General features: G+C 47.0%; 1 protein-coding gene across 2 annotated transcripts in view; it reads right to left on the bottom strand.

Annotated features, from left to right (window-relative positions):
- Positions 1–262: 262 nt before the first annotated feature.
- The window catches only part of ALPK1 (alpha kinase 1), a 32,295-nt gene continuing 4,718 nt past the window's right edge, over positions 263–27,839 (bottom strand). Inside the window, exons 1-14 of one of the 2 annotated variants that reach the window (XM_057382284.1) lie at positions 25,582–25,647; positions 20,749–20,981; positions 17,481–17,635; positions 9,669–9,867; positions 8,705–8,764; positions 8,229–8,315; positions 7,475–7,551; positions 6,384–6,479; positions 6,151–6,255; positions 3,794–5,783; positions 3,394–3,547; positions 2,678–2,840; positions 2,402–2,588; positions 263–2,184 (exon numbers count right to left, since the gene is read on the bottom strand). In XM_057382284.1, the coding sequence (XP_057238267.1) occupies positions 1,988–2,184; positions 2,402–2,588; positions 2,678–2,840; positions 3,394–3,547; positions 3,794–5,783; positions 6,151–6,255; positions 6,384–6,479; positions 7,475–7,551; positions 8,229–8,315; positions 8,705–8,764; positions 9,669–9,867; positions 17,481–17,635; positions 20,749–20,869 (3,591 nt within the window). In that variant the 5' untranslated portion in view covers positions 20,870–20,981; positions 25,582–25,647 and the 3' untranslated portion in view covers positions 263–1,987. Of the gene's footprint in view, positions 2,185–2,401; positions 2,589–2,677; positions 2,841–3,393; positions 3,548–3,793; positions 5,784–6,150; positions 6,256–6,383; positions 6,480–7,474; positions 7,552–8,228; positions 8,316–8,704; positions 8,765–9,668; positions 9,868–17,480; positions 17,636–20,748; positions 20,982–25,581; positions 25,648–27,839 lie in introns of those variants that run through there. The other variant, XM_057382285.1, reaches the window with a different exon arrangement.

Here is a 27,839-nt window from a genome sequence, read left to right as displayed (position 1 = left end):
GAGGAAATGTTTCATATTTCCTCAAGTATGTCCCTACTGTTCACACTGCACTGTTCCAGCACAACACAGTTCCACTCATTGTGTTGAGACTGGCCCTCAGTGTTTATACTGAGTACTCAGGTTGGAACTTGCACAGTGTTACAATTAATGAAGCCCCAAARGCACCTTGGTAGCAACTTATTTAATACAAACCACTAAATCTTCAATTTAAAAAATCTAATTTCTAATTAAAGAAAGGAAAAAGTGTTCTMTGTGTCTCAGTTATTTCAAATTACTTTATTCTGAAACCAGAGRAAATAACAGCAATTTTTTCAGAAGCTGCAAGATGAAATTTACAACCTAAATAAATTCCCCACCATCAGAGTCAACTATTTATTTCCTCAATAATCTCCTATTTATACCACAAATAYGAACCAATAATTTAGGCTCTGTGTGTTTGGGGCCATGGGTGCACCCCAGTTCTTCAGGCCATGCTGTTATAAATCCATGATTTCCAGTCTTTAAGTCCCAGGTGAAGACAGAGTGTCTGATATGTCTGAAATTGTGCCCAAGCTGCAAAGAGTAAGACCAGCAGAATATGTTTCCATGTCTGTTTGAGAGGAAACTAAACAAGCTGATCCTTGACCCAAACTTTTACCTGTGAGTACCCAGAACTTTGGCTGAGATGGCAAAAYGTCTSCTAAAACCAACAACAGAAACGAGCKGCCAGGAAAAATATTAGGAAGAAGGCAAAATGCTGTAATTTCACATGGATGGATTTATTCAGGAGCACGTCTAGATAAATTTTCTTTTTCTTTCTTTGAGCGGGAAGGAGCTGGAAAAGGCATGAACGGCCAGGGGTCCCAAAACTGGAACAGACACGGCGGGGCCCGGCTGCTGGCAGCGCATTAGGACACTTTGTTGTGCAGAGATTGTCCGGGAGGTTTTGTTTTGGTTTTAATTGTCTCTATAGAGCAGGGAAAGCTTCTGCAGAGAGGCTTTAACACGGCATCCCTGCCGCCCATTAATTCCCGGGATCTTGCTAACTAGCTTTGTTTGCCCTCCGGAGCCCGGCGCTCGCTGGCCGGAGCACGGAGCTATGTGAGCGGCGTTTGTCACTTAGTTAAAACCAGCATTTCCCCACTGCCGAGGACAAGGCCGGCCTTTATTGGCTGCGCAACAAGATAACGGGCTTAATCTTCCCAGTAACACGTGAGTTTTCATGTATCACTTTAATCTGCGAGACATTGGGGCCGAGTGTCCCGTCACATGCCGATTTCACTGTTGTGTGAGCCGGCGACTGCCCAGCTCAATGATGGATTGTTTGCTGGCTCCGAACAACAGGCAAGATGGTGAATGCCCCGGGGTGACAGACAGTGTGCAATGGGAACGGCCGCAAATCTGATGGCCCGGTTCAAGTTCACCTGACAAAGCTGGAGCAGTCTGCGAGCAGCGCTCGGGAAAGGATTATTCACACTGGCATTATATTTTTGAATGCATTTTTCTCCCCGCGCAGCTGCGCAGCTCCCCAAGACTGAAGGTTTATGCACCATAATAAAGAGATTTAATTTTTTTTTCTCTTCCTTCTCCCTCTTTACACCTAGTTCTAATCAGTTGGCCCAGGGATAGGGCATCTTTCCAAACAATTCGGCACAAACATCACCTAGAAAACAATAGCATTGCTAAAACGCGAGGACAAAAGCCTAAAAATCTCTGCTGGCAGCAGAAACAAAAGGGGAYGGTTTTGTTAAAGCAAAGTCTGTTGGGGAGCCATCTTTTAGAGGAACTTTGACGCTGTGTTCTCTTTCTCATCGAGAAAATCTCCCCAAAGAAATTATCCCAGCCTTTGAGCTCGGGGGCAGCAGGACACTGGGGCTTTGAGGGGGAAAGGGAGAATGGGAATGAAGGCAGCTTTTTGCTGCCTTGCTGGACAACCTGCTCCCACAGATGTGTGGGGTAAAACAGAGTTCAGCTCACGGGTCACTCTGTGGGACTGACCTGTGMCAGTCTAGGCCAGCAGCTCCAGCGAGGGCCTTGTCAAAGACAGGCAGCGACAGATCTCGTTGCACTCCACATGCTGATCGTGGAAAAAGTAGTAAATTCCCTTCTTCCCAAAGTTGGAGCGTGAGACATCTTTGCTATTGAGGGAATGAATCTGGGGGTCTGTGAGGTAGATGAGGCCTTTCCCATTACCTGTGACCCAACCTGTGGAAGGAATGGTACATCTTGGTATCAAACACCACAGCCTTTGTATTACCACGCTCAGGACTCCCTGCCTGGCTCGGTTTGTGACACCTCAGCAATTTCCACCTAGGGCAGCAAAAGCAGAGCCCTAAGAGACACATAAAGAAATGAATACCTCAAAGATGCCTGTGGGCTAAAAGCTGAGTATGAAAGGCAGAAATTTCACTGTCATACACACCTTGAAGGTCGACAACGACATCTGTTCTGTTGGAGAACTCGTAGGAGAAGTGGCCGTAAGCCAGACCATACTCCGTGGCTTTGTACTCATTCTTCACTACCTTGGTGTTGTTGGACAGCTTCACAAACTCCCCGAGGATGTAGGGCTCCACACTCACACACCCTTTTATAGTTCTGTCTTCCAGTATCTGCAAGGAGACAGCCCCACTGTGCTACAATTGACACAGGACACCCTTCCCCATCAGCTCCTTGGAATGGCTCACAAGGCAGCTCTTACCAGCAGTACCGCAGAGGGGATATAAAAAATTTGGGTGGGGATCTTCTGCTCATACAGCCTCTTGTTGAACTCTGTCACATAGTACTGGGCAGTCATTTGGCGCTCCACGTCACTGAAATGATGGAGGAGTCCTTTTGCTTCTTTATATTCCTTCCCAACATACCTAAACAAAAGAAATGCTTGAAGCAATGTTTGTTCTGCAAGTTGTGATACAGAAACATCACTGCAATGCGGAGCTTGGCTGTTCAGAAGTAAATCCACCWGTGGCTGATGCATTTTTAATGGCTGTTATCGAAATTGGGTGGGTTTTTTTTTCTTCTCTATCTCATAGAGGTGAAAAATTATCAGTCAAATCCTGGGATGGGTGGTTCACAACACCAAAATGTTTAAACTCAACTCTTCTTGACTCTGAAGGGAGATGTGACTCAGGTATTAAAACACTKCTCTCAACCCATAATAATGTACTAGCTACTTGTAGTAAGGGTCTCGACTCTGCAATTAGCCCTTAGAAGACAACAGTGAAGCAGCTTTTTCTTGCCAGAAATAAAAAGTAGAGTTACATGGAGTGGTGGGAAAAATTGCCAAAATTCTCAACACATTTGGGAAAGCCACACAATATTATTGCTACAGTAAATCTTACCAGACACCTTTTATCCATATTTACACAGAAGCAGCATTGATAAACATTTTGTTTTGGAAACTTGCTTGGTCCATACCTTCCCAGGCTTTCTTCTTGGTGCAGGAAGTGTATCCAAAAGGCATTTCTCTGCTTGCCTTCCTTGGCCACGTTCAGGTAGTCCCCGATGAACACGGCTGTCTCCTGGGCTGTCCACAGCCCGGATTTCTTGGAGTATTTCAAAAGAAGAGCAGCTACAGAAAGAAAACACCATGGGTAAAAGGGAGAAATCCACTGGACTGCTCAGAACCTGTGCCAAGGGCTGGCTGGTATTTATGATTAACCTAAATAGACAGTTTTCAGGGATGGAATGTGGCATCTAAACTCAAGTAATGGGGTAGAAAACAATAAAAAATTAAATCCTAATAAATGGTGAYTAAAATATTGTGTCAAAAAGCCTAAGTCAAGCTTCTTAGTGGAGATGCTGTGTGGGAACTTACAGTATGCTTTGTGAAGCTCTTTGGTCCTAAAAATCCCMGTAGGCATCAGTCTCTGGACAAGCCAATTATGCTCCACCCCTGCCAGAAGCTGCTTGTAATCATCATCCCTCAGAAACCGAGCACTCAGGATCTCTTCCTTCGCTCTCCCAGGCGTGAAGGCAAAACCACTTCCCCTTGGGATGGACCCTTCGGGGGAGCTCGTGGGCACGTGTGCTGATTTGACCCATGAACTCRGAGATGAACTGGACTGCCTCTTGCTGCTCACCATGTCCTGAGACTTCTCTCCATCTTCTTCCGTAGTGGCACAGTGGAAGTGCTTGGCTGTGGATGTCTTTCCCTGAGAGGGCAAGGCTTTTGGCACACTGAGACTCGCTTCATGCTTTGAAGCCAGTGCTGTGGAGTAATTGTTTACTGAGTCTCCAATGAACTCAAACTCAGTCTCTACTGTTTCTGCCTGGATGTCAACTTGAGGCATCTGGAGAGATTTGCTCCCCAGCAAGGCAGATTTCCTCATCCACTCACACACAGAGGAGTCACTGCCCGTTTGGAGCTCCATGTTTGTTGATAGTRCAGCAGCGCCCCCGTTTTGGGAGGGATGTGCCTCACACGAGGGATCCTCGGTGCTTTCTGCAGGTTCACCTGGGCGGACTCGTTCCCAGCGGCCAACGCCTCTCTCACTGCTGCTGTCCTTGGTCCTGCAGCTCAGCTCCACATAGGAAAAGGACTTCTCCTCCTCCTGCCTGGTAGGAAGCGAGTAAGAGATGGAGAGAGAAGGAAACTCATTGTTTGAGCCCTTTGCTTTCTGTTCTGAAGAGCTCCTTCCACAGCGTCTTCCCTCCTGCAGCTCTTCTCCACAAAGAGACTCCTTGTCCTGCACCCTCCCAGCTGGAGGTGCACATCCCTCTGAGGAATGCTGAGGAGAACCCCCTGAGCCATGGAGGGATCCACGAGGAGCAGGATGCCAGGCTCCTGGAGACACTGAGTGCAAGGATGTGGCTTGGCTGTTTTCATCACATTCTGTGGTGCAGCACTGCTCCTCCACCGAGCCCTTCTTCCCTTGCTGCCCTTTCCTGGAAGACTCTCTGCTGCTATTACTGTTTAGCTCCTCCCAGCTGGAGGAGAAACTGGATTTAGAGAGCTTGCACCAAGAGCTCTCAGAAGTAGAGTTCTGGCTCCTGTTTTGCCCTCTGCTGAAAACTCCATTTTCATTTATTTCCATTTCTGATGGCTCAGTCTCCTCTTCGAAGGAAATTTTCATCACACCACAGTCAATGCCTCGATTTCTCTGGCCACCAAGTCCCTCTGAGCTGCTTCCTGCTGTTGGTGAGTTCAGGATTTTCACAGCACCTCTCTTCTGGTGAGCTATTTCTTCAGTACACAGCGTGTCCACGGTTTTGGTCTCTGTCCTTAAGGTTGTGATACAAGCTCCCACCTGCATTTCTCCTGGTGTGGTTTTATGAATCCTGCAAGTTTTCTCGAACACCTGGCACACTGACAGGTGATGCTGGGAATGCTTGGCAAGGATTTTCTCAAAGCTTGTTTCCCCYTGCAGGACAGGTTTTTGTACTGWTCCTTTATAACTGTCYGGGACATGAGACCTGGCATCRGAATTTGGGAAGCTTTYCACTCGCAGGCGCCTCTTCACGGAYGCRATCAGAGACATGATCTCCTTGGCAAGCATCCCTTTGCCTTCCTCCTCTGCAAACAAAGTGTTGTAGGAATGGAGTTTTGCCAGGGCTTCCCTGCAGAGCTGAGTGACCTCACGCAGCTCCTGGCTCTCTCCGTAGAGCCAGCGGTGCACGGTGGCGAGGCAGAAGGCAGCTTTGATGAAGCTGTGCAGCTCCTGCTTGCTGGTGATGGAGCTCTGCTCCTGCTTGGTGAGGAGCCCAATCTCGAAGGATTCTTTGGCTTCCAACAAGTAGAACTCTCTCTTTTCTGGGGGACAGTCTTTGGAGTGACTGTAGGACAGCAGRCACATCCCACGGATGTTCTGGGAGGGGATCAAAGAGGAATGAAGGAATTAAAAAYGTGTTTCTTTCCCTTACACAAATTGAAGCAAATGCCAGCTCTGTCTGCTGCTGTTTCCTGGAGGAAATAATCCTCTTTTTCCTTTGAAATACAGCTGTAGTTCTAGGAGAAGCAGCATTCCCAGGGCTTGAAAGCCCATSCTCACTCTGTGGACAGCTTTCCACCCCTCTGCTTAGCTCCTGATTGCAGTTCAAAGCAAGGTTTACTACCACATATTACCAAACCCACGACACAGACACAGGGTTTGAAAGGCAGATAAGAGCTAAATTTAGCAGCCAGAACTCTTCCCCTACACAAATCCCACTTGCAGAGGGAAGAGTAACACTCACCACGGCYGTGAGGACAAACAGGGGGGTGTACTGGCTGTAGGCTGCTGCCAGCTTGCAGGCCTCAGCAGCTGATAACAAACGGTGGCTGAACTCTCGCAGGAGGCTCTGGGGAAATGAAAAAATAAAAGAGCAAACATGAGGGAAAAAACCTAATCTCAAAGGCTTTGTTTCCAAATATATGGGGCCTGTAGGCAGGGGCAACCTCCCCACACAAACCCCAAGCCAAGTCTTACCAGGTCAATGTCAGCATTGGTTTTAAAGCGTGCATAATCCTGCTCATTCATGGAAGCAAAGATGTCTGCCATAATACCCAAGGAAGTGGCAATTCCCTGAAAGAGAAATTCAGAATTATCATCATGGCTTTTTWCCCTTGTATTTTGAATTTTACTGCTCTGAATAAAGTAGATTCCGTGTAGAACACACCAGAAAACAAGCAAGCAAACGCACAAACGAGATCTAAAGACAAGCATGGATAAGAAACCCAGAGATGCCATCCTGGTATCTTTCTTTCTTATTTTATTACTTTCAACTTGCAGCAAGTGTAATCTGGAAGATTTGATGCCACCTAAGGACATGATTTGATGCCTGGCTAAATAATTAACAAAACCAGGAAGTAAATGTATGCTTTCACAAAATTCACTACAGAATTCCTTGTTTCCACTGAAATGTAAAACACAGAAATATTCCGAGCTTGAGGTCAAGCTTTCAGATATGGCAGAGGAGAGGTGACAAGGTCTGGGTTTGTGGGGTACATTATGTATTGGARAGGGTCCAATTACAAACCCTCTCCAAGCATCACCCCAGGACTTGCCAGACTTAGGCTCACATTCCTGTTTAGCTATGGACACATGGGGAGACTGTCCAGTGGGAAGATTAGTGCTGCCCAGCCTCACAAAGGTGTTCCAGACAGAGAGGGTGGCTGTGGGAGGTGCTCAGGATCTGCAGGGCCAGGGAAATTCATCACCCATCACAGACAGYGCACAGCAGCTCCACAAACAGATGCACTTGGGGGAAAAATAATCAGTTCTAATCCGAAGAAACAGCTAAAAATCTACGGCTGCCTTCTGGAATTAGTCYGCCCTTGTTGGAGGGATCCTTGGGGATGGTTCTGCTTAATGAGAAGTATTGCTTTCATCCCCCTGCAGGAAAAAGGTGCGGGTCAGCCCGTGCATGCACGTGGAAACAACGCGGAATACAGACTTTGTGCTGCCTGTTAACCCTGGCTGAGGTGTGTAATTGAAACACCACTGCTGAAGGAAACAAAAGCTAAGCTGGAGTGATTATTGGATTGGCAGGGATATGCAGGGTGGAAAGAAAATGCTACCTTTTTGTCTGGCTGAGGAAGTTTGAAGTAGCCCACGACCGAAGCCCAGATCAACTCTGCTGCCTCATACCACATCCCTGAAATAAATCAGAAAACAGGCACTGAGCAGGTGACTGCCAAGGATGGCTTTCACAGGTTATTTTACATCTCAGATCCTCAGAACAGGATAAAACCATACCATGGTTTGTTTTACTCCAATGACACTRACTTAAATTTATGTTTCCTTTAGCTTTTAGCTGTGCATAAACACACATTTAAGCCTCATAAAAGACTTCAGCTCCACAATCCATGGAAGATTTGGTGCCTCAAACCAAAAGCACAATGAAGGCTGCTGCCTCATCTGCCAAACCCTGAATACAAAAGTCCACCACGCTGAAAATCAGGGATTTTCCTGTGCTGAGAGAGGAAATGGTTAAGATCAACTACTGCCTGCCTTCAGAAACAGTGAATTTAGGACAGGCATTAGCAAACACAGAGCAGCACACAGAAAAAAGGGAACATTTCAGATTGCTCCTCGACTTCAGGTGAGATTGGTAATAAAATGATAATTCCTGCAATATGTTTGCTTGGCACATGGCTCCAGGCCCTTGCTGCAAAGAGATGGGTGTGCAACTCAGCTTCTGTGGCTGTTTTATGGGCACAGGGTGTTCACCACAAGCCAAAACTCTGACATGTGCCCAGTGTAACATTTTCAAGAAAAAAAAAAAGAAAAAAGGGGGAACCTTGAGTGGAAGGTTTTAGAAAATAACCTTACCAAGCTTTTGCAGAATCTGTCCTCTGATTTGTAAGCAGACTGCCTGAACTAGAATCCGATCACTTTCCTCAGCATATCGCCAGGTTCCTGCAGAAAAAGGGGAAATTCAGTCTATGAGATCAATGGAAATCTGGAGCATGAACATTACTCCAACAGCCTGGATTTTTGAAGGGATAGAGCTGTCACAGTTTCCTAGATCAGCCAATTGCYTGAAGTTGGTCCACATTTTAAACTCCTCCATCCAGAATATTTCCCACCCAAGTGAAGGTATACATGGATGAATTATGGAAATTTTAAAAAACAAAGCCGTGCTTCCACATTTTAGGAGASAGTGGTAAAGAAAAGAGAAACATGATGTAAGGAGTCATTACTGGGGTTGTTTTGGCCATATTTGAGGCTGCTGTAAATGTTAAAATTGGAATCACAAATCTCACCCAAACAGCAAGTATGAAATTGGAAAATCAATCTATACATACCTGTTGCTCCATTGTCATTAATCAGGCTGCTCARGATATATTCAGCTTTTAGAAGTTTACCTGGTTGAAAGTTAAAGGGGGAAAAAAAAGCATAGAAAATTAACATTAAAGTGTCTGGTGTGGCATGAACTGAACAAAAATACTCATCAGTTATCATCTGCACGTGGAACTGCTGCTGTCCATAGCCAGAAATGCACGTGCCCCACGTTCTGTAATATGYGGTTGCACAGTAACATGAAATCATGAATATATCTGTTTTATTTCAGACATTATACATTCCTGAAAGAATGCTGGGATTCCCAGATCTAATTTCCCTCCTTGTAGAAAGTAGTATAGCCTGTTTCCTTCAGCAGCAATGCTGCTGGATTCTGCCACAAGGAAACACAGGCTTTGGAAACCCATTTTGGTCTGACTGGGGAGTGGCTTGACATCCCACCACAGATGCACAGGCACAGGAAGATGCGTTAAAAACCCTTCAGGTGTTGTCTATGTTATAGGAATGATGGAATTTAATTTTTGAATCCTGGGGGGGTTGTAATCTGCATTGTTTTCAATAGTCAAGTGGCCCCACCGAAAAACAAAAAGCAGCTGGGACAGTGGAGAGAAAATGCCAGGATTCTAAYTTCCTTTTTAAAAATTAGTCAGGAGTGCAGCAATTGGTCAGGAGTGCAGCAATTCAGATACCCCTGTTTGAAACCAGCAGGGAAGATTTGTTAAGGAACAAAAGCTCCAATTAGTATTTTCCACACCCTTTCACAATTTTCTCTCCTGCTTTTGGCTCTGAAACCCTTTATACCGGCCCCTTTGTGCTAGTGAGAGGAGCCGGGAGGGCTCCGGGGGGGGCTAGGAGCGGGAAGCGCGTTTGGAAAGATGGCACGGTGAGCGTGTCACTCGCAGMGAAGGGACAGCGTGTCCCCTCCAGAGTCAAGTAGCCGCTAATGGAGCTGCGGAAGCAGAGCTGTACCTGCGTTGACGGCGAGGCGAGCCTGGCGGATGAGCAGCTGCGGGCTGATGGGAGCCCCGGGCTGCAGCCTGTGCAGCCCCTTGGCGAGCCGCAGGAGCCTGCTGGAGGCGTCCAGCCAGTACAGGAAGCGGTCAATCAGGAACAGCACGGCAGTGGCCGTGGGGCAGTCCTTGGCCAGGATAGACGCCTTCAGATAAGCCTGAAAAAAACACATGGAAACTCAACTTCAGCTCCAGCAACCCTATTCCTCACCAGATTTCTAGGTGTTTGTGCCATAGATACCATTCCCGATTTTGTGTGTGTGTTTCTAATTATCTAATATTTGGAACTGCAGAATTTGGTGGTCTGCTAACAAATGTAAGTCACACCCAGCAGCAATTAGTTTAAAGGGGTGATATGAGACTGGGAAGACTGGAAATGGTCACTCCAGCCATTGTGCCATATGGAGCTCAGGCCATCCACTCCTTTGTACACCACAAACAGGCGAGCAATCCAATTTTTTTTTTTTTTTTCCCTGCAGGTCATCTTTAATAACTACTAGGGATCTATGAATCCTCCTGGATTCCCAGGGTKGTTGAGCCACGGCACCCACACATGAGGAACTGTCAGAATTCCTGGGATCCTTGCTGTTAAGGGTCAGCAAAGAAAAGCCAGAGGAGACACACAGCCTCATCACAGTTGCACAAGTCCACATGGACCTGAGGACATTTGCCAAAACCCAGCGACTTCCCATGTTGGGCAGGGCTTGGTATTCCTGCTCAGTGGAGTGAGGAGGTGCTCCATGCAGTGACACCCAGGAGATTGCTTTTCCAGAGACTGCCACGAAATCTTTGTCCAAATCCCCACTCCAGCACTAAGAACAGCCCTCTGAGGTGTGAAGGAAAAAGCCCATGTCAAACTGGGGAGGATCCTATGGCACAAAGGCCGGCTTGAAGCACCGATCCCAAGCACTTCCCAGCTTGTTTGCACTTCACCAAGTTAGATTTGCACAAATTTCCTTTTTTTTTTTTTTTTTTTTTAATTTTTCTTTCCTCATCCCGAGTTGGATTTTCTAAGAGGATGGCACTTAAAAAGGATTCCTGGAGCCCGGGCAGGCACAACTCTGCTTGTGCCGCCCAACAATGGAGGAATCCCCCTCTCCAAGCACCTGTAAACTGACACAGCAAACCAGCCATTCCAAATGCTCATCAACAGGCCATATATTTAAGCACAGAGCATCGCCTAATCTATTTTTTTTTCCTCCCCTTCTTCCTTTAATAGATCGGAGCACAAAAGCCTGAGAGAGGGTGACCTACCAAACAAAAGGGCCTTTGAGATCCTAGGAAAAGTAGACTTGGAGGAGGATGGAAGGAATCCAAGTGGCCCTATTATTTCCACTTGCACTAATTAGACATTTTTCTGTCAGCTATTGAGCACTGCTGAGAGGCCAAACTCACTGAATTCATTTCTAAAGTGTTTACAGAAGTTTGCATCTGTTTGTGTCTCTTCAGGAGGAAAATAAGCACTTCAATAGCATTGTGGAAAATCTAAACGAAGCATCCTATTCTGAAGGGCTTGGCAGTCTTGCAGCTGCATAATTTAACTCCCCACTCAATGCAGAAACCTCTTGTGTCCCTCTCCAAACCCAAATGGACACAAAATGTAGAAAAGTCAAGCCAGGGGGAGAAGCGGGGCTACTTTTTTTTGGGAGGCAGGGCCGCATGCTGTGTGGCACACAGCGACACGGCTCCGTGTCAGCCTTCGCAGCGGCGTCACCCCCCGTTCCGAGCAGGACACCGAGAAATTAATACCCGCTCCTTTCATTCCCTGCCAACTCGTGTGGCTGGAAAATTCCTCAGCACCTCCAGCGAGTGCACCGGCGTGCCGGGCACGCACCCAAGCCACGCACAGGGATGGATCCTCCCCAAAACGCCGCTCTGAAGTGAAGCGGGCAGCGGCTCCCTGTCACCAGCYCAGAGCCAGAGAAATCCCTCTGCTTCCCAGGATGTCTCAGCCTGCTCCATCACAACCAGAAACTGGCAGCCTACACAGATTTACTCACTTTCTCCACTGCTTTAGGCACATCCACACACACACAGAGAGAGAGAGAGAGAGAGAGAGAGAGAAAGAGAGAGGTACACGCGCACTTTGTTTTCACATCTGTGCCCACGATGTGAAATGGATCTGCCTAATTGAGTTTATGACACAAAGGGAACCTCGCGGCTGGGAAGTGGAATCAGGTGGTGGGAGAATTAAATTTGCACCAGATTTCTATACACGGACCATTGGGGGAAATGCAAAGCAGCCTTTAGTGAAGGGGTTTCGCCTTAATGGCGCTGAGTGGGAGGGTGTGCGGTTCGCATGGCTCCCTGCATTAGCGGGCTTAGCTCCTCCTCACGCCGGGGCTGAAGTTTGGGTCCCAGCTTTGGGTTCAAAGCCACGACGCCTCCTTTGCATTGACAATGGGGGCCGCTCCCAAGAGAGGGGAGAAGCTCAGAACCGGGGCCATCTGGCACTAGGACGGGCAGGAAAGCGTCAAAGGGAAATTATTGGTGCATAGTAAATGAGGATGAGGAGGAGGGGAAAGAAATAAGGGAAAATCTTGATGCGGCAGCTGATGTAAGAGGAATTACAAGCCCAAATAAATGAAATATTGATTTAATCCACTCTCTCGGCCCYCTTTATAAAGCGAAGATCCCAGAGGCAAGCCCTCCTCCATAGCCTGCAGGCTCAGGAGGATCCCCTTTGGAAAAACRCCTCCACAAACAGCGTGATTAGAAAGCGGGGCAAAGAAAAATTTAATTTTCAGCATCCTCACAGTTTTGTGGATGCTCTGGACTTCTGTGTTTGCTTATATCCACTTGTCTCAGACWGGTTCACGCCTTGTTTCCTTTCTAACTGCAGCTGACGTTTAAAATCTTTTTTAAAAGCCACAAAACTGAGAGTGGCCGGCAAAGAATTTCTAATTCCGTGCACAAGGCGGGAGTGTCAGAGGCACGCACGTACTTCCAGGTGCCTTAGTTCTCTCCCAAGAGCTGCTCCTAGTTAGCACTCCACTGAACCCTAACAAATTGCCCGGTTTTCTTTCCCCCTGTCAGATTAAACACACAGCCACACCGCCGATGGATTGGGTTGAAGCCTTTCCCCCTGTTACCCCACGCGCCGTCAGCAAAGCCCGTCTTTCCAGAGACCAAAGCTGCTGTCACCGCGCACGACTTCTCTATCAATCCCTCCCTTTCAGCTGGCAATCAGAGCCCCTCCACAAACAGCAGGGAATTAAGCCTCCCACCACCTCGGTGATGGGCAGAGAAAGCGTGTCTGGAGGTGCAGGCTGAAACACGGGACAGGCGCACAGTCAACTGTGGCACACTGAGGAATCAGCGGCTCCCTGACGCTTCCCTTTTGGCTCAGAGCAGATGAGAATCCCCCCACCCCGCCACCCCAACCTGTTAATTAGCTCAAGTTATTCATCCTGCAGGCAACGGAGAGTTGGGAATTCAATGGCAGCAGCAGCACTGGGTTCCTCAGAAGCTGCTGAGGAAATCAATTCTGTTCAAATCGCACAGAATGGGGCGGTTTTTACAATCGACTGTACCTTGCTTTACCARCTGAGCAAGTCCTAGAGCGGGAATTACTCCTGCTTTTCTCAAGAAAAAAAAGACAGCAGCATTTTGTGAGGAGAACTCCTTAAAGTGCCCARGAAGCTGCTTGAAGTGGGGTTCCTGGGGGCCTCATGTATCCAACAGGTAGAAGGGATTTGGGGACCACAGGCATCTTCAGGAGTTCCTGCTCATAGTTATTACCAAAGGCAGAGAGGCGCCACAGTCATTTTGTGGCCTTGGTTTGTTCTAGACCACTTACAAACTATTGTGGCACATTAAAACACTGTTGATGGGGAAATTTTAATACTTAAAAATAGCAAAATGCCARTGAGAGAACCCTGCCAAGAGAGCAGCAGCAAAACCATTATCATCACCTAAAAATCCAAGAGTCTCTTCTCTAGATCTGTCCTYACAACATCAGCCCACTTGAGAAAACACAATCTCAGGAATACAACATTTAAAATTGTAAATACTCCATGAAGCTGCCGCTGACAGGAGTAAGCCCTAGCCATGAGCAAAGTGAAGTAACAGCCCTAAACAAACCCAGGATCCAGCTTCCCTCTTTTTTTATGATCTGCACAAATTCTGCAGTAATTTTCCCACCTAGGCAGCAGAAGACAGAGAGYTCTGCATCACCAGGGCGGTCACCCTGGACATCTAAAGCTCTCCTGCCTGCACCTAATCTCTGACACTTCTCACTTACAAAGCCTCAGGGAGGCTGGGGTGCCGAGATCCCCTCCCGGTTTGAATTCATCCCTTACATCACTCTCCGTTTCACTGGGATCACCCAAGAAGAGCTCTTAGAAGGCAGGTAGCAAAAGGTCAGCCTGAACAACCCAGATCCCAGGGCTACGATTTAGGGCTTTAATTCTCCTGTTACCACACCGACAGTTAGAAGGAGGAGAAAACGAAATCCTCAGCCCCCTCTTTAGCTCTTTTTCAAAGGCTCCCAGCCCTTAAGTGCCACACACACACCTAMGGCACTTAGGGCATGTCCCTTGGAATTGTTTCCCTAATGGCAATCCATCAGCACCTAATTAGCCAAGGCCCAGCCAAGGGCTGCAGGGCCTTATTTTCCACTCTTTTCAATATTCCCATTAAATCCCRTGAGATTCAGTGCTGGCAAGGCCAGGATCCGTGCTCCCCCATCCAGAACAGGGAGCGTGGAGCCAGCCTGCACAGGTCCCTACAGCGGGTGCAGAGGGATTTGAGTAGACCCACTCTCACGGGCTTCTCCTTTTGGATTCCCATTGCACCCATCCCAGCACACCCTGGTTCATGACTGAATGTTTATGGCTGGATGAAGGAATCATTGATAGGTRTGATCAAAATGAAGTAAAGCCCCCCATCATTACAACGGGTTTGCAAACAGGCAAAAAAAAAAAAGAAAGAAAAATTAATTAAAATATTAATGCAGCAGRAATCACCCCACAAGAGAATTACGTATGTGCATAGAGTTGTCCTTCAACTAAACCCACAGCAAGATTTTTGGGATCAAAGTCTCCGTGGACATGGGCATGTTGCCCTCTATTGGCTGCTCACTGAGCGCTAGGCTAATTCCATCCCTTGGGATAGCAAAGATCTTCACGAAGGGCACGCCTGGCAGGGGGATCCTCCCTTAGGGACCTGCAGCCCCATTCCAAACCYCACAGCACAGTGGTATTTAAAAAGGAAAAGTAATCCCTCCTTATGTATCCTTATGTCACAGCATGGATGCTGTGACAATCCYGATTTTGCTTTGCCTTGTTAAAAACAAAAATCTCAGTGTTTCCCAGTTTTGGCTTTGGATACAGATGTTGGCTATCAAACTTTAGTGCAGATTCCCACCACGGGAGCAGCATGACGGGCTTGGATTGCTAGCTGAAACCTGTTAGGGAAACTTGGAAAACAGTTTGCTGAGCTTGTTGAACTGTGGTGGCCTTTGGGTGGTGAACCCAGGTAGGAAAAAGAAAAAACCCCAAAAATCCAAACCAAAACCTGGCCCTTGTATGGGATGCAGAGGAGCAGTGAGCATCCCACAGCAAAGACGAAGGAGAACACTTGAAGACGGTGCAGGTGCAGGTGGCTTTGCCTTCCCGAGGCGCCGGAGGAGCGCGGAGCCGCCGGCAGCGCGGATCCCGTTTTTTTTAAAGCGCGGATCCCGTTTTTTTTTTAAAGTGCAGCAGCGCGGAGGCAAACCCTTGAAGCCACAGCCTAATCCGCTTACTCAGGGAGCCTCTCAGCCCCCTCCCGGAGCCAAACATCCTCACCGAGAGAGAGCCCCGGTAGCCAGCGCTGCCTCCTGCAACACCACCAGTGTGTTATGGTAATGAAGGGCCTTTCATTCATGGATCTCAAAGCACTTTTTAAATGTAATGAATTACGGTTTATGAGCTTATTCTAAGCATGGCAAATTAAAATAAACAGAGAGGAAAAATTTTAAAGGGKTTTTTTTTCCTCCCCCCCAGAACAATAAATGGACAAAGACTTAATTTTTTTTTGTCCTCCAGGGAATTAAATTATCCTTCTGTCCCTCATGCCAAAAAAAAAAAAAAAAGAAGAAAAAAGTTGCTCCGACTTTTATCTTTCCTCATCACACTGTAATCACTTCTCTTCAGCCTCATTTCCCCCCCAGCTTTTTATTCAAAGAACTGAGGCAGCCTTTGCTCTGCCTTGAAATTTTATTTAAAATAAAAAAGAGGGGGGAGAAGGAATGGATGAAGGGGAAAAAAAATCCCTTTTCCTGACTAATACTAATAATACAGGTCAAAATGTCAGTCTATCTACAATTAAATGGAAAACAAAAAAGGTTTTCCCTTTTTCCCATGGTACAATGGCACTGGAATATAAATTACCGATGAAGATGAAATAATACTTCAAAGCACATGGGGAAAGGCAGCACAACGTTTACAAAGTATTTTCCACCGCAGGATGAAACATCGGAGACAACAGCAGCCAATGGACTTCAGGGGGTGTGGGTGAATAGCCCAAAACGAGCATGGAGGAGGATTTTAGGTCCCTATAGTCTCTGACCCCACGATAGGCTTTGTTTAACAAGGGCAGCTGCAGTTATCAACAGATGTTTCGGCAATAAATAATTGGTATCATCCCAGAAAAGATGCATCTACCTGGGGAGAGGGCACAATGCTGCAAACACTGCTGCACTATTACAGCCACATTAATCTCCCATCTAGCCAGGTCTCTCGGGGAGTTTGCTGCAGGTGCTTATCCCAGGAGGGAGCTCACAAACGCTCCCAAGTCACAGAGCTGYGCTGGGATTGTAAAGGAGGTCAACCTCTGCCATAAATTTCTGTCTGAGGCCACACACACCAAAGGGAGAAAGAAAATAAATACCCGAGAAAAGCCACTCCCCGCCCTCCCCAGGGAAATCCAGGAGCCCTGCGATGTGGGGATGCTGGGGCTCCCACTTCCCAGCCCTGCAGTTGGCTTCTCTTAGCTCCATGCTGTTCAAAGGAACCAAAATTGTTCCCAAAGAAAACCTCACTGAGGCAGGGCTCTCCAGAGCAGGTTAGATCTCCTGGTCACCTTGGAGTTAACAACAGGCAGGAATGGGACGGTGCTGCCTTCAGACATGCACCACAGGAACAAAAAAAAACCCACAAGCTTCACAAAGGTCATTTTCGTGTCTGTCCTGGCAAAGGGCGGCTCTTTAGCCCAGATATTACATTTGCCATGGAAAAAAAGGTGTCCTCTATTTGGCACATGTCTGATATGTGTCTAGGAAAATCAGAAAAGCAAAAAGCAATTCACATTTATTGCCAGTTTCCAATGGTTAAGCTCAAACTCATCACCTTACGGAATGGGATCCCCAAGGATCTTTGGGATTCTGCAATTCCTTACTTAGCCATCCTTTACTCAGAGGAGAAATCACACTGAATCCTTGCCGTTCCTGCCAACTTTTTGGCCAGGTTTGGTCCTCAAAGGGATTCTGCCATGGAATTTTATTAAAAAAGAAAAGCAGGTGAGGAATTGTGCAAGCCCTACTATAGTGAGTGACTCTCACAACCTACTTGCAGTGTATAATTAGAGGCACAGCATTCTAGTCAAGTCCATGAGGTTTCCTAAGAAAAATTATGTGAATATTTGGTATTTTAGTGTTATTATAATGCCAGTTCCTCAGGGATGAGAAAAGCATTATCTCAGCAGAAACAGAACCAGAACTGCCCTGTGAAAACCCCCCCAGCACCTCAGTGGGAGACATTTCACAGCACAGGTGTGCTGCACTTCATACCAGCAGGTCAGGGAGCCTGGCGCTGATCATATCTTGCAGGTTTGTTTTGTCTTCTGGGCCGAGCTCTTGTTTGTACTGCCACCTCTCCGGCACAAAGGGCCACTTCATTTCCTTCGCCTCCTGCAGAAGGCTCCTCAGGTCCTCAGGAAGCAGAGCTGAAAGGGTCAAAGAGCCGGTGAGGATATGGCAGCAGCCTCAGCSGAGGCACTCGTGACACCAATCTCTCAAAAAGGCCCTCTCCCAGTTGCTCCCAGCTCTTAGCCCTTGCCAGCAGCCTCGTGGGGAGGGAAGGGGAGCTGGCCTGCCATCGGTTCCCCTTGGCTGCACTGCCCTCCAGGTAAATGGGAGCCTCCAGCCATTAAAAAGGCTTTTAGCAGGAAGTGGGGCCGGCTGGTGGCTGCCTGGGCGTGAAGAGCTGCTCCAGAGTGTCAGGAGGAAACCTGTTCCCCTGTGTCAGGWGAGGACAATGGGGTCAACAGCACAGAAGATCTGTCCCCCTTGCTCAGGTGACAGTGCAGAGGCATTCTGGAAAGCCACATTCAAATGGGAGACAAACCTGGCCCACAGAAAGCAAGCAGATAGAAATCTAAAGGGTTAYAATAAATATTAAGTACATGCTCTTGGGCAGTTTGGCCCTCCCTGCTCTCTCTCCATACTGGTCCCAAGCCACTCCACCAGCTTTTGTTGGATCTCCAACCTGACCCATCTAAGGATGCAGCTGTTAGGGGCACACAGACAGAGATTTGGGCTTGGATCTGTCCCTTCCTTTCAGTCACAGCCCACTTTTCATTTTCCTTGCAACAGGGGTGATGTGGATGTGTTGTGCTGTCCTAACCACTCGGCTGGGCAGCCTCTGTGGCCAATAAAAGTGGATTAACAAGGATTATTGACCAGATGGGGTTAATGGTGATCATCAGCTGCAGATCTGGCCCCTTCTGGCCATTAATCCCCCAAAAAACCCCTGCTCAGAGACCATCATTGCTCTAACGAGGCAGTGCAATAAATGCATTACTATGTATTTTTTAATTAATCCTTTATGCAGGGACTGTGGAAAATGAACTCCRTAAAAAGAATATTAAATGTTTATATTGCAGCACATTTACCAGTATGGTTTTCCTAGGAAAAAACAGGAAGTGGGATATTTAGGCCCCTTCTCCAAAAAGCCACGTTTACAATGCTGTCACTTTTCCCAACCCATGTTTTCTCACTTGTTGCTGTCCCAAGGAAACACGGGGCTTGGAAAGCTTCCTGTTACACATCCTGGCTTAACATGAAGTCCAGTTTCCTTACCGTCCTGAAGTGGTGGCCTGAAAGGGCTCAGCCCTCCAGGCCATGGCAAGGTGGCCAAAAGCCAAAGCTGAGGGTGAGAGGAGGCTGTGCTCCCAYCCTCACACTTCTCACTGGAAAATCAGTGCAGGAGCAAAGACACCCATCTCATCACAAGGAACATAAAGTTATGGACAGAAGGACTTATATCCCATGTAGAAGGAGGATGACTGAGTTTCCTAAGTCTCTTCCTAAGGAAGATCCAAATCCAAGGACATGAGTTTACCCTCGTAACAGAGAAACATTCTCACCACTGGCAATATAAACTCATTAATTAATGAATGCTGAACGAGCACAGAAGTGGACTGGAATGATTTCTAGCCTTAAAAAGAAATAAWGAAGAAATTCAGACCCACCCAACACCCATCCTGCCCCATAAAGCGAGATAAGGATGTGCTCCTCCTCTCCCTCTCCCCATCATTTCTGTGGATTTGGCTTTCAGTGCTTCCTGCACCAGGTCTGAGAAAAGCAGGGTGAACAAAGGCAGCCCCGAGAGGAGAAGGGGGTGAGGAACCCCCTCAGTGTCTGCGCTGGGAGGGTCCCCCGAAGCCGAGAGCTGCTGCCCTGCRGGGCCCTGCCTTCCCCGGGCAGAGAGCCCCAGCAGTTATTAATGTCGCTGTCACCACCCCGCTGCTGGGTATTTTTCTTTCAGCTGATGGGAACACGGCCCTCGGAAAAGCCCGAGCAGCACTTCAGGCTCTGATCGCCCATTTCCTGAAGCAGTTTACCTGAAGGACCGTGTCTAATCGAGTGATTATAAGGGCACTGATTYACCTTATCTGGAACTAAACTGATTATTTCTCATACTTTGTGGTATTTAATAGGAGAAAAGGAGGGAGGAGGATGAGGGGAAAAAAAAGCGCTACCTGATTAGGAGTTCAAGAGCCTATTCTGCGGAGCCATAATAAAACTTAAAAGAATTTGTGACGAGGAAACAAAGTACCCTTTGTTGGAAACAAAAAAAGAGGAGAGAAAAATCTTCCAGTATCCATAACAGAAACCTACACGCCACCCTCCAGCGCAAACAGACTTAGGTGCTTCAGAAAAAGGCAGCTGACCTCCCAGCAAGAACAAGGATGGTCGGAAAAACATATTCTCAACGGCTCCGCGCCCCGGGACAAACAAAGGGTTTTAAAGATCACATTAACGTTATGGCCGAGCCACTCAAGCACGGCAAAGCTAAACATTATTAACACTAAACTGGAAAACGGGCAGTGCCGCAGATGTGTCACGCACAGGGAATCCTTAATTCCGCTGGAATTAAGAAATAATAAATTCTCCTTTTGCAGCACCACAGCGATACCAAAATAACGGCTGCTTTCCAGCAGGTAACGCCAGCATTGAAACAAATGAGGAATCCTTTTATTACAGCTCTYGCTAAACATTGCTTCCTTTCCTGGTTATTTATTCCAGCCTTTAGCCAGCATGGATTTTCCTTTCAAGAGGGATATTGCAAGGGGTTTTTTTTTTCTTTTTTTCCTCTTGGACACCACTTATAGAGGTCACACACATTTTACAAGATAAAGATTCGGGCAATGAGCTCTTTAATATATGAGGAGAAGCTGACAAACAGAGAGGGCCCTCCCCCAGTTCCTATGAAAGGAGAGGAAATATGTGCCCTTATTCAGAAGTTGCATCCTTTTTTTTCCTTTCTCCTTTTTTTTTTTAATAACTGAAATTTATGTGCATCAGCAAACTTTTGGGCATTGTTCTTCCCAAACTAAACTGTTCCTTACAGCCTCATGTTTACTGAAGCCTAAAATTAGAACTGACAGCAATTCACTGCAACAAAGTGGACTTCTTTCCCTGCCTGCCTGTAGCCYGCATCCCATTCATGGCCTCGAAATCCAGGCATCTCTTGACACTCATCTGCCCGGAGAAGAAAAATAGGGCAGGGCTGAGGGCCGGWGGAGCCGTGCCGCCTCTCCCGGGGCGAGCTCACCTTGGCACCGCCGGTATTCCCGCTCCTCTCCCTCGCCCGTGCCGGCCTTTGCCGCCCGGAGCGTGTCCAGAGCTCGCTCGCACTCCTGCAGCAGCACGGCCACGGCGTTTTGATTATTCATGAGGGCTGATCCCGCTCGGCTGTGAATTGGGTGTCCCCGGGTGCACGGTGATCAATTACTTAGGAGAAGACACGGGGTCCAAATGAAAAGGATCCCTTCAAGGCTGAGGTACCTGGCAAACAAAGGAGGGGGAAAATGATTAACTAAAGTATCATCAATTATCCGAAAGGCTCAAGCAGGGGGAAATAATAGGGGAAATACATGAAAATACATGACAGCCTCGGAGGACTTTATTAGAGCAGTGTGTGAAATCACTGCGGGGTCCTGGTGACAGTGAGTGAGGGGAACATCTCTGAGGTGCCAGGGAGACAGGACGGGCTCATCAGTGGAGCTGTGATATCCCAAGCAGGGAAGTGACTGTCGGGGCTGTGCCGACGCCCTTTGCACCTGAGAGGCTCCGGCTGTCGMACACAGTCATCCGGGATTGAATGGCAGAGAAGAGGATGCTGCGTGCATTTCCCAGACCACGGGGACCCTCTCTTTCACCCTGGGATGCCATCCCACATGTGAATGTTCTCCACAYACGTCCCACTGCAAGTCCTTCAGGTCTTTAGGACACTGCCAGTGGTGATGCAGCAAACCCCCACAATTTCGATCCCACATGTCTGGCTCAGCACGCGTCAGAACACACGGGCAGCTTTCAAAAATTAAGCTTAACAAAATAAATAGTTTGAGTTTGGGTTTTTTTTTCCCCACCAATTTGATGATGGTTTCACTTAAAAACTGTTCCTGCARTTTGAAGCAAAATAGCCAGGAACAGCCTCAGTCAAAAGATACCTAAAATGGGGAAACACTACGGCTGTGAAGGGGGAAGGGGAGTGCAAAGGAACACCCACACAGGCACAGTTTGCTCTGCTGACTGGAAACCATTCACATTTTAGCAGCTACGTTTCCAGGCAGTTTTTCCCTTTCTGTTGCAGCTCAGGGATCGCTGGATCCCGGAGCTGGTGGCAGATAGGCTGTGCTCTCAACGGCAACGAGCAGGAGCAAGCTGCCAGATTGAAAAGCAGAGGGCAAAAGAGATGCACTCATGCGAAAGCAGAGAGGATCAGAGAGCCTGCCGTGGAAGGGCAGGTGGAGCAGGRGAAAGATGGGATTCATCAGCAAAGAGCCTGGAGGCAGGAGCTACTCAGTGGGGCTCTGACTGACTCTGCAGACAAATGTCACAAAAAGAAGAAATTTAAAAAGTAACCGTAAAACAGAGACTGAGGGAAGGAGCACAAACACATAAGAGCAGCTGGGGAGCAAGTAAAAGATCAGCCATGGGCAGAGCCATGGRTAAAAACAGAAGAAAAACCCAGAAAGGGTTCCCCATCTTTTTAGCCCCAAATAAGAGCCAGCAGGGCCATGCTCCACAGGGTTTGAGCCAGATGAGCATAGCCGGGTGTTGGGATCACATCCCCATGGATGCACCAGGCACAGGACCCATTTAGCAGCTCCCATCAGGAGCAAAAGGAGACAGGCCAGAGATAGGGCTGGGGACACAATTACAGCATGGCCCAAAGTTCACCCAGGAGATGGGGCTGAACTGCCTTCACTGACAAAGATGAGCCAAAAAAAAGGACCCAACAATGGGATTTGCTCCTGGTGCAAGGTCCAATCCACACCCTCGTTCACAAAGGTCCCCTCTCCCTAAGGAGCTCAGGGTCGGCAGGGACAGACCTCTGAACCCAGTGAGAACAAGAAAGCAGAGTCCTCTGTTCCCACCCTGCCAGGTGTAGAGAAGCTGATCCAGCTGCTGYGTGTCCATCAGGGAACAGAAAAGCACAGTCACACTAACACACCTATGCCAGTGCTGCTTGCTCTGCTAACTGCACTGACATCTGCTAATTGATTTATCTGATTACCCAGCCCTGTGGGAAGGAGTGTGCAGCCGTCCCCGGAGTACCTCCCAGGTTGGGATGAAGCATCCCTGCCATCTGGCCCTGACTCCATTCCTTTGTGTAATTGATTTCTCAAAAATCTCATTTTCTAGGGAGCCCACTGGAGTTACTCCCAAGCACATATACACCTGCCTCAGATCCACTGCGGACAGCAGTACTGGGAGCTGGAAACTGCTTCAGGAGCRTGCAGAAGCACGTTGGAGAAGGCCTGTGCTCAGCTGCCACCTTGCAGCCTGTGAATAAATGCTCATAAGCACAGTTTGCTGTGAAGCAAATGAACACTGGGATATTTCCCTTCACAGAAAATAACACGGCACTAGGAGTATCCAAGGGATGTGCTCCACTCCTCTGTCAGAGCCCAGAGGCCCAGATCAGAGTCCTGAAGTCAGCTCGGGCAGTGCTGCAGCCCAGCTCTCGCTGGGTCGTTACTGTAGGCAGGAGGGGCTGTGGCTTTGTGAGCCACACAAGCTGCCACTTTCACAAAGAGCTGCCGGGCTTAGCAGGGAAGCCCAAATTAGTGTGGAAGTACAGCACTTGGCTTCCTTGGATTGGGGGGATTTAACTCACCRGGAAACTGCCAGGTCCCTAACAGTGATCTATGGGTGTCAGCAAGAGAGGAATTTTTCTTCAAGTACATTTTTCCAAAGGATTGAATAAACAGTGAGGACACTTGGAGTAATAAAATAATGATTTACAACAGCAAAGACACCAAAGTGCTGAAAACTTAGAGAAAAGTGCAATAAACTGTACATTAGTACTCAGAAGGTAAAGAGTCTTTTCAGACCCATCACCAGGGACAATGACTAGCATCATAAAATCAGCTTAAAATGCACCAAAGAGCTTTAAACCACATCAGCAACCTTTACACAGATGCCACTTTGTAAGTTGTGTTTTGTGACAGCTGTGGCCTTGAGTGACAGCTGGGAGGGGGAAATAACCAGGCAGGCAGCTTTCCTGGGGAAACACAGGACCTGAGCCTAAAGCCCAAGAGCAGAACAGCAAAAACTTCTGGAGGCCTTTAGAACCTTCTCAATGGTTACTAATCAGCTTTATTAAAGTTCCCTTAAATCCTAACAAGTGGTACTTTCAGGGGTGGTTTTGAAGTGGTAAAAATTGCAGCTGGACATGCTGCTAAACTGCCTGGGCAAAAATGTTTTCTAAGGATGCACTGAAAAATGCTCTTCGAAAACATGTTATAAAAACAATCTTGCATCAGATTGAGGATTTAAGCATTTCTTGGTGATAGGAAAGCTCCTTTACTATGGTTTTGGGCAAAACCAGCTTTTAAATGCTCAATGTGATTGTTAGAGACTTTAAAACAGAAATTTTGAGCAAAAGAAATATCTGTGGCATTTCTGGTTGGAGCCTGGATTAAAGTAACTCCTCGCATCAAATATGATGAAAAAAAAAAAATCTTACGAAGATCCCAGGGGATAAGAAAATACATTTCTGTGGTTGTGCTCTAATTGGAGCCACGGTTCAGGACAAGAGGGGTGGAGGGAAGAATTGGGTGGGCTACAGCGAAATGATCTCTTTAATAAGAAATGGGCCATACTGTGACATTTCAGAGCCCTTGGGCTAGAAGACCAAAAGATCTGTCAAGAGAAAGGAATTTTAAGTTCTGCCATAGATGGAAGGAAGCCTGGGAGTCAATCTAGCCGGTTTAAGAGCGCAATTAGCTTTGGAGGCTTTAAGAAAAAGAAGATGTAATTGCTGCATTCAAACTTCAAATGCAGCAAGGATAACAAGCACTGGTTTCTTAGACAACATCATTTGGTAAATTTTCCACAGCATTATGGTCCTGAAACACAAATTAGAGATCGCCAGACCTTTTCTCTCTGAAAATATATTATCCTAATTTTCATCTTATTCAGGCTACCCTCCAGTTCCAGGGAGACTAATGAAGAGGAAGCAAAGACCTGATGAGTTCCATGTGGAGACTACATTTATGGATTAATCCCAACAGGGAGCAAATAAACCTTATTCCCAGAGCTCTCGGTTGGGACTCAACACAATCAATTGAGGAATGGATAGTTATTTATGACTGAGGCTGTTTTGACTTTCAAATAAACATTTTAATTATTTTAAGTGTTACACTGGAACTTAGAATGTGAGCCCTCCTTTCATTGCGGTGTCTGGCTCTCCTGCCTCCTAATCCCAAACCTCTCTGGTCATTACAGCACCGTGCAAATGATACTGGTTTTCATGCCTAAAACATTTAAAAGGTAAAATCCATGGACCAGACAAACYGGGGAAGGGAAAGGAGGAAAAGGAAGGAGAATCCCTCTGAGCAGAGCCAGCATAAATGAGACAAACACCCTCAAACTGCACTGAGCCTAAAGCAGCAGAGGTGCCCAACTCTGCAACCCTTTTGTAGTCAAGTTGGCACATCCTGATCCATCTTTGTATCCTGCTTTTCTCTGCCTGCTCCTACAAGCAATTTTAATAACCGAAGTACTTAGGAGTGYTTCTTTTCTAACAGCTCATTTTCAATTCAAGTACCTGCACCACTTGCACTGTAGCTTTTCCCTCCAGCCTCATTTGGTGTACTGTGGCCCTTCCATTCGGGGCTTCCCTGAGGTTAATGAAGCCACACTCATTTTTGGGGAAGCTCCTTAGGCTGTTAGAGTCTCRTGCTAAATAAAGACAAGGGGTGAAATCACAGCACAGAGGCACTGCTAGGTCTGTTGTAGCTGTTGCAGTTATGGTCTCATCTTCACTCCACATTATGTTATTTTAAATCTCTTGTTGTTTCCCGTAGGGAGACTGAAAAAACTGCAGAAGGTTGTCCTTGGAAGAGCAATGAAACATTTAGGCTGGTATTTTTACCTGCAGCAGGTAAGAGGGAGCAGGCACATCATACAGTACCCTCGGGTGCTCTCCCTCCTGTGGATTTGTGCATGAGCCTTCCGGAGCCCTTCCTGCACTCCTGTCAAAAATAACAGTCCCAGCTTTATTTTTGGATTTGGCAGCTTGAGGGATGAAAAATTAAAACAGAAAAAAAAAACCAACAACGTGCTTTTGATAACTTAGCAAAGGTTTCAATAATTGACTTAATATCATCTCCCACAGAAGGCAAATTTAGTTTCCCTGAACATTTAAGTGCACACATGCTTGTGTTTTCCTAGAGCATTTACTTTTCTTTGCAAAAAGATGGTTTTTAAAAAACAAATAGATTTGCTAGGGGCTTTATTTAGTTAGTTAGTTAGCTAGTTTACTTCTCTGGCTTAAAGATTAGACGTTTTCTTCTGGTAAAGCTGGCTATCCCAACTGGCCGTATTAAAATAAGGAAGAATCTCAATCAAAAAGCCTCTCCTAAGGCAAGCTTTCTTGTTAATATGCACCAACATGAAAGGGTTTCTTTTCATGCTATACAACTACAGTGTGTGTAAATTGCAGGGGGCTCATTGGCATAAATCTTGGCTGTGACCTCTGAGGTAAACTGGATTTACATTACTTTCTGACAAGAATTAAATGAAGGCCTTGTGGATATATGAACAGCCTTCTAGACTGCAACAGATGGGCATGAATGTGCTCCCTAGGCAAACTATCAGTGACATCTGTGTCCTCCAAATTCTGGTGGTCTCAGCCAATTAGCAGGCAAAAGGGAAGAAAAAAAAAGCCGGCCCCTGCACAGCTTCCCCAGCCAGAGCCGAAGCAGAAGTGCTTCTGTTTGGAAATGGGATCAAGAACAGCCTCCAGCAGCAAGGAGGTGCTTTGCTGGCTGCTATAATGCAGAAGTAACACTGCAGGAAAAGCTGAAGTAATTAGGTACAACAGATATTAATATTAATACGGGACAAATCCCAGCCCCAGCTAAGCCTGTGTGGGGCTAGGATAATGGGCTACCCTGATGGATTAACGCTGCTGCAGCCAAGGACAAAGTTTTGTGGATCCTAAAAAGCAGAGGAAGGGTGGAAGTGAAGCCCAGACCCTGACACAGCAAAGGCAGGAAAAGCCTGGCTCTTGATCCATACTTAAACCTCCACCACATCCCACTCTCCCTGCAGAAGTAGCCAAGGTTGGAAGGGACCCACAAGGATTCCCAAATCCATCTCTGGGCATCCCTCCACGGGTGGATGGGGTCAGGGAAGCAACATGCTCGTCAGCCACTGCACGAGCCTGCTCCAAAGCTCAGTGCTTTGTGGAAGAGCATTGCAGATGAGTCATTCTGGGAAAAAAACCTTTTCCAGTTTTGTTTATTGGAATGAGGTTCAGGATTTCTTGGTGCAGCACAGACACAGAACAGAGCCAAAGCCACACAGTAACTGCTCACCRYRTGGAGCTGGCCAAAGGGGCATTAARGGGAGTTAAAACCCATCTCCAAACTACAGCAGAGCCATGGTTTTAGGCCAGTTACACCAGAGGAATGACCCAGAACAACACAAGATGTGAAGCCTGTATTCTGCCTCCCAGTTTTTRATGGAGCTGCAATGGCAGGAGCTGGCAGGACCTCTGGCTAAAAGCAAAGGATGRAACAAAAGCACCTGTTGTTTTGCCCTGGTCATGACTTTTCTGAGAGGCCACTTGGGTGCTTTTCCCTCACCGCTGCTATCTCAAGTACTACTAGGGGATGGGGAAAAAAAGGGAATAATTGAGGGGCAGATCAATAAATTAAAAAGTTCTAAAAAAAAAGGAAAAGAAAAGGCATAATGAATTTGGTACAGCACATATTTTTAGATCAAAGATGCCTTTGAAGTGACAAACCCTTAATCCATAAACTACTGAAGCACTTCCTTTCTCTCCCAAACTACTTGTTGTCAAATAAAATGGAAGTTAAGGAAATTATCTTTATCTGAAAATGGCCAAAAGAAGCCATCACCTAATGACAGCCTTGTCAAAATGACAATTGGGGAAATTGTTAGGAAGGGGAGGCCTGACGACTGGAGGAATAAGCTGGCTGTTTGCTCTAATCTGGTCAGGCAGGCCCCACACAATTCCAGTCAGCTTGCTGTGTGAAACAGCTAAGTCTTTGTCAGCGCAGGCAGGGGCTGGAAAGACTTCTCTTTCATGAATATGTATCACCACCCTCCACGTCTACAGAAAAAAAATCAAACCTTCCAAACAGCAACATTAAAAAAAAAAAA

The sequence above is a fragment of the Malurus melanocephalus genome, unplaced genomic scaffold, assembly GCF_030028575.1.
Source record: "Malurus melanocephalus ecotype Western Australia unplaced genomic scaffold, MMel_1.1 scaffold_561, whole genome shotgun sequence".
Lineage (NCBI taxonomy): Eukaryota > Metazoa > Chordata > Aves > Passeriformes > Maluridae > Malurus > Malurus melanocephalus.
The sequence above is the reverse complement of the archived record's forward strand: the minus strand, read 5'-3'. Positions and strand labels throughout refer to the sequence as shown.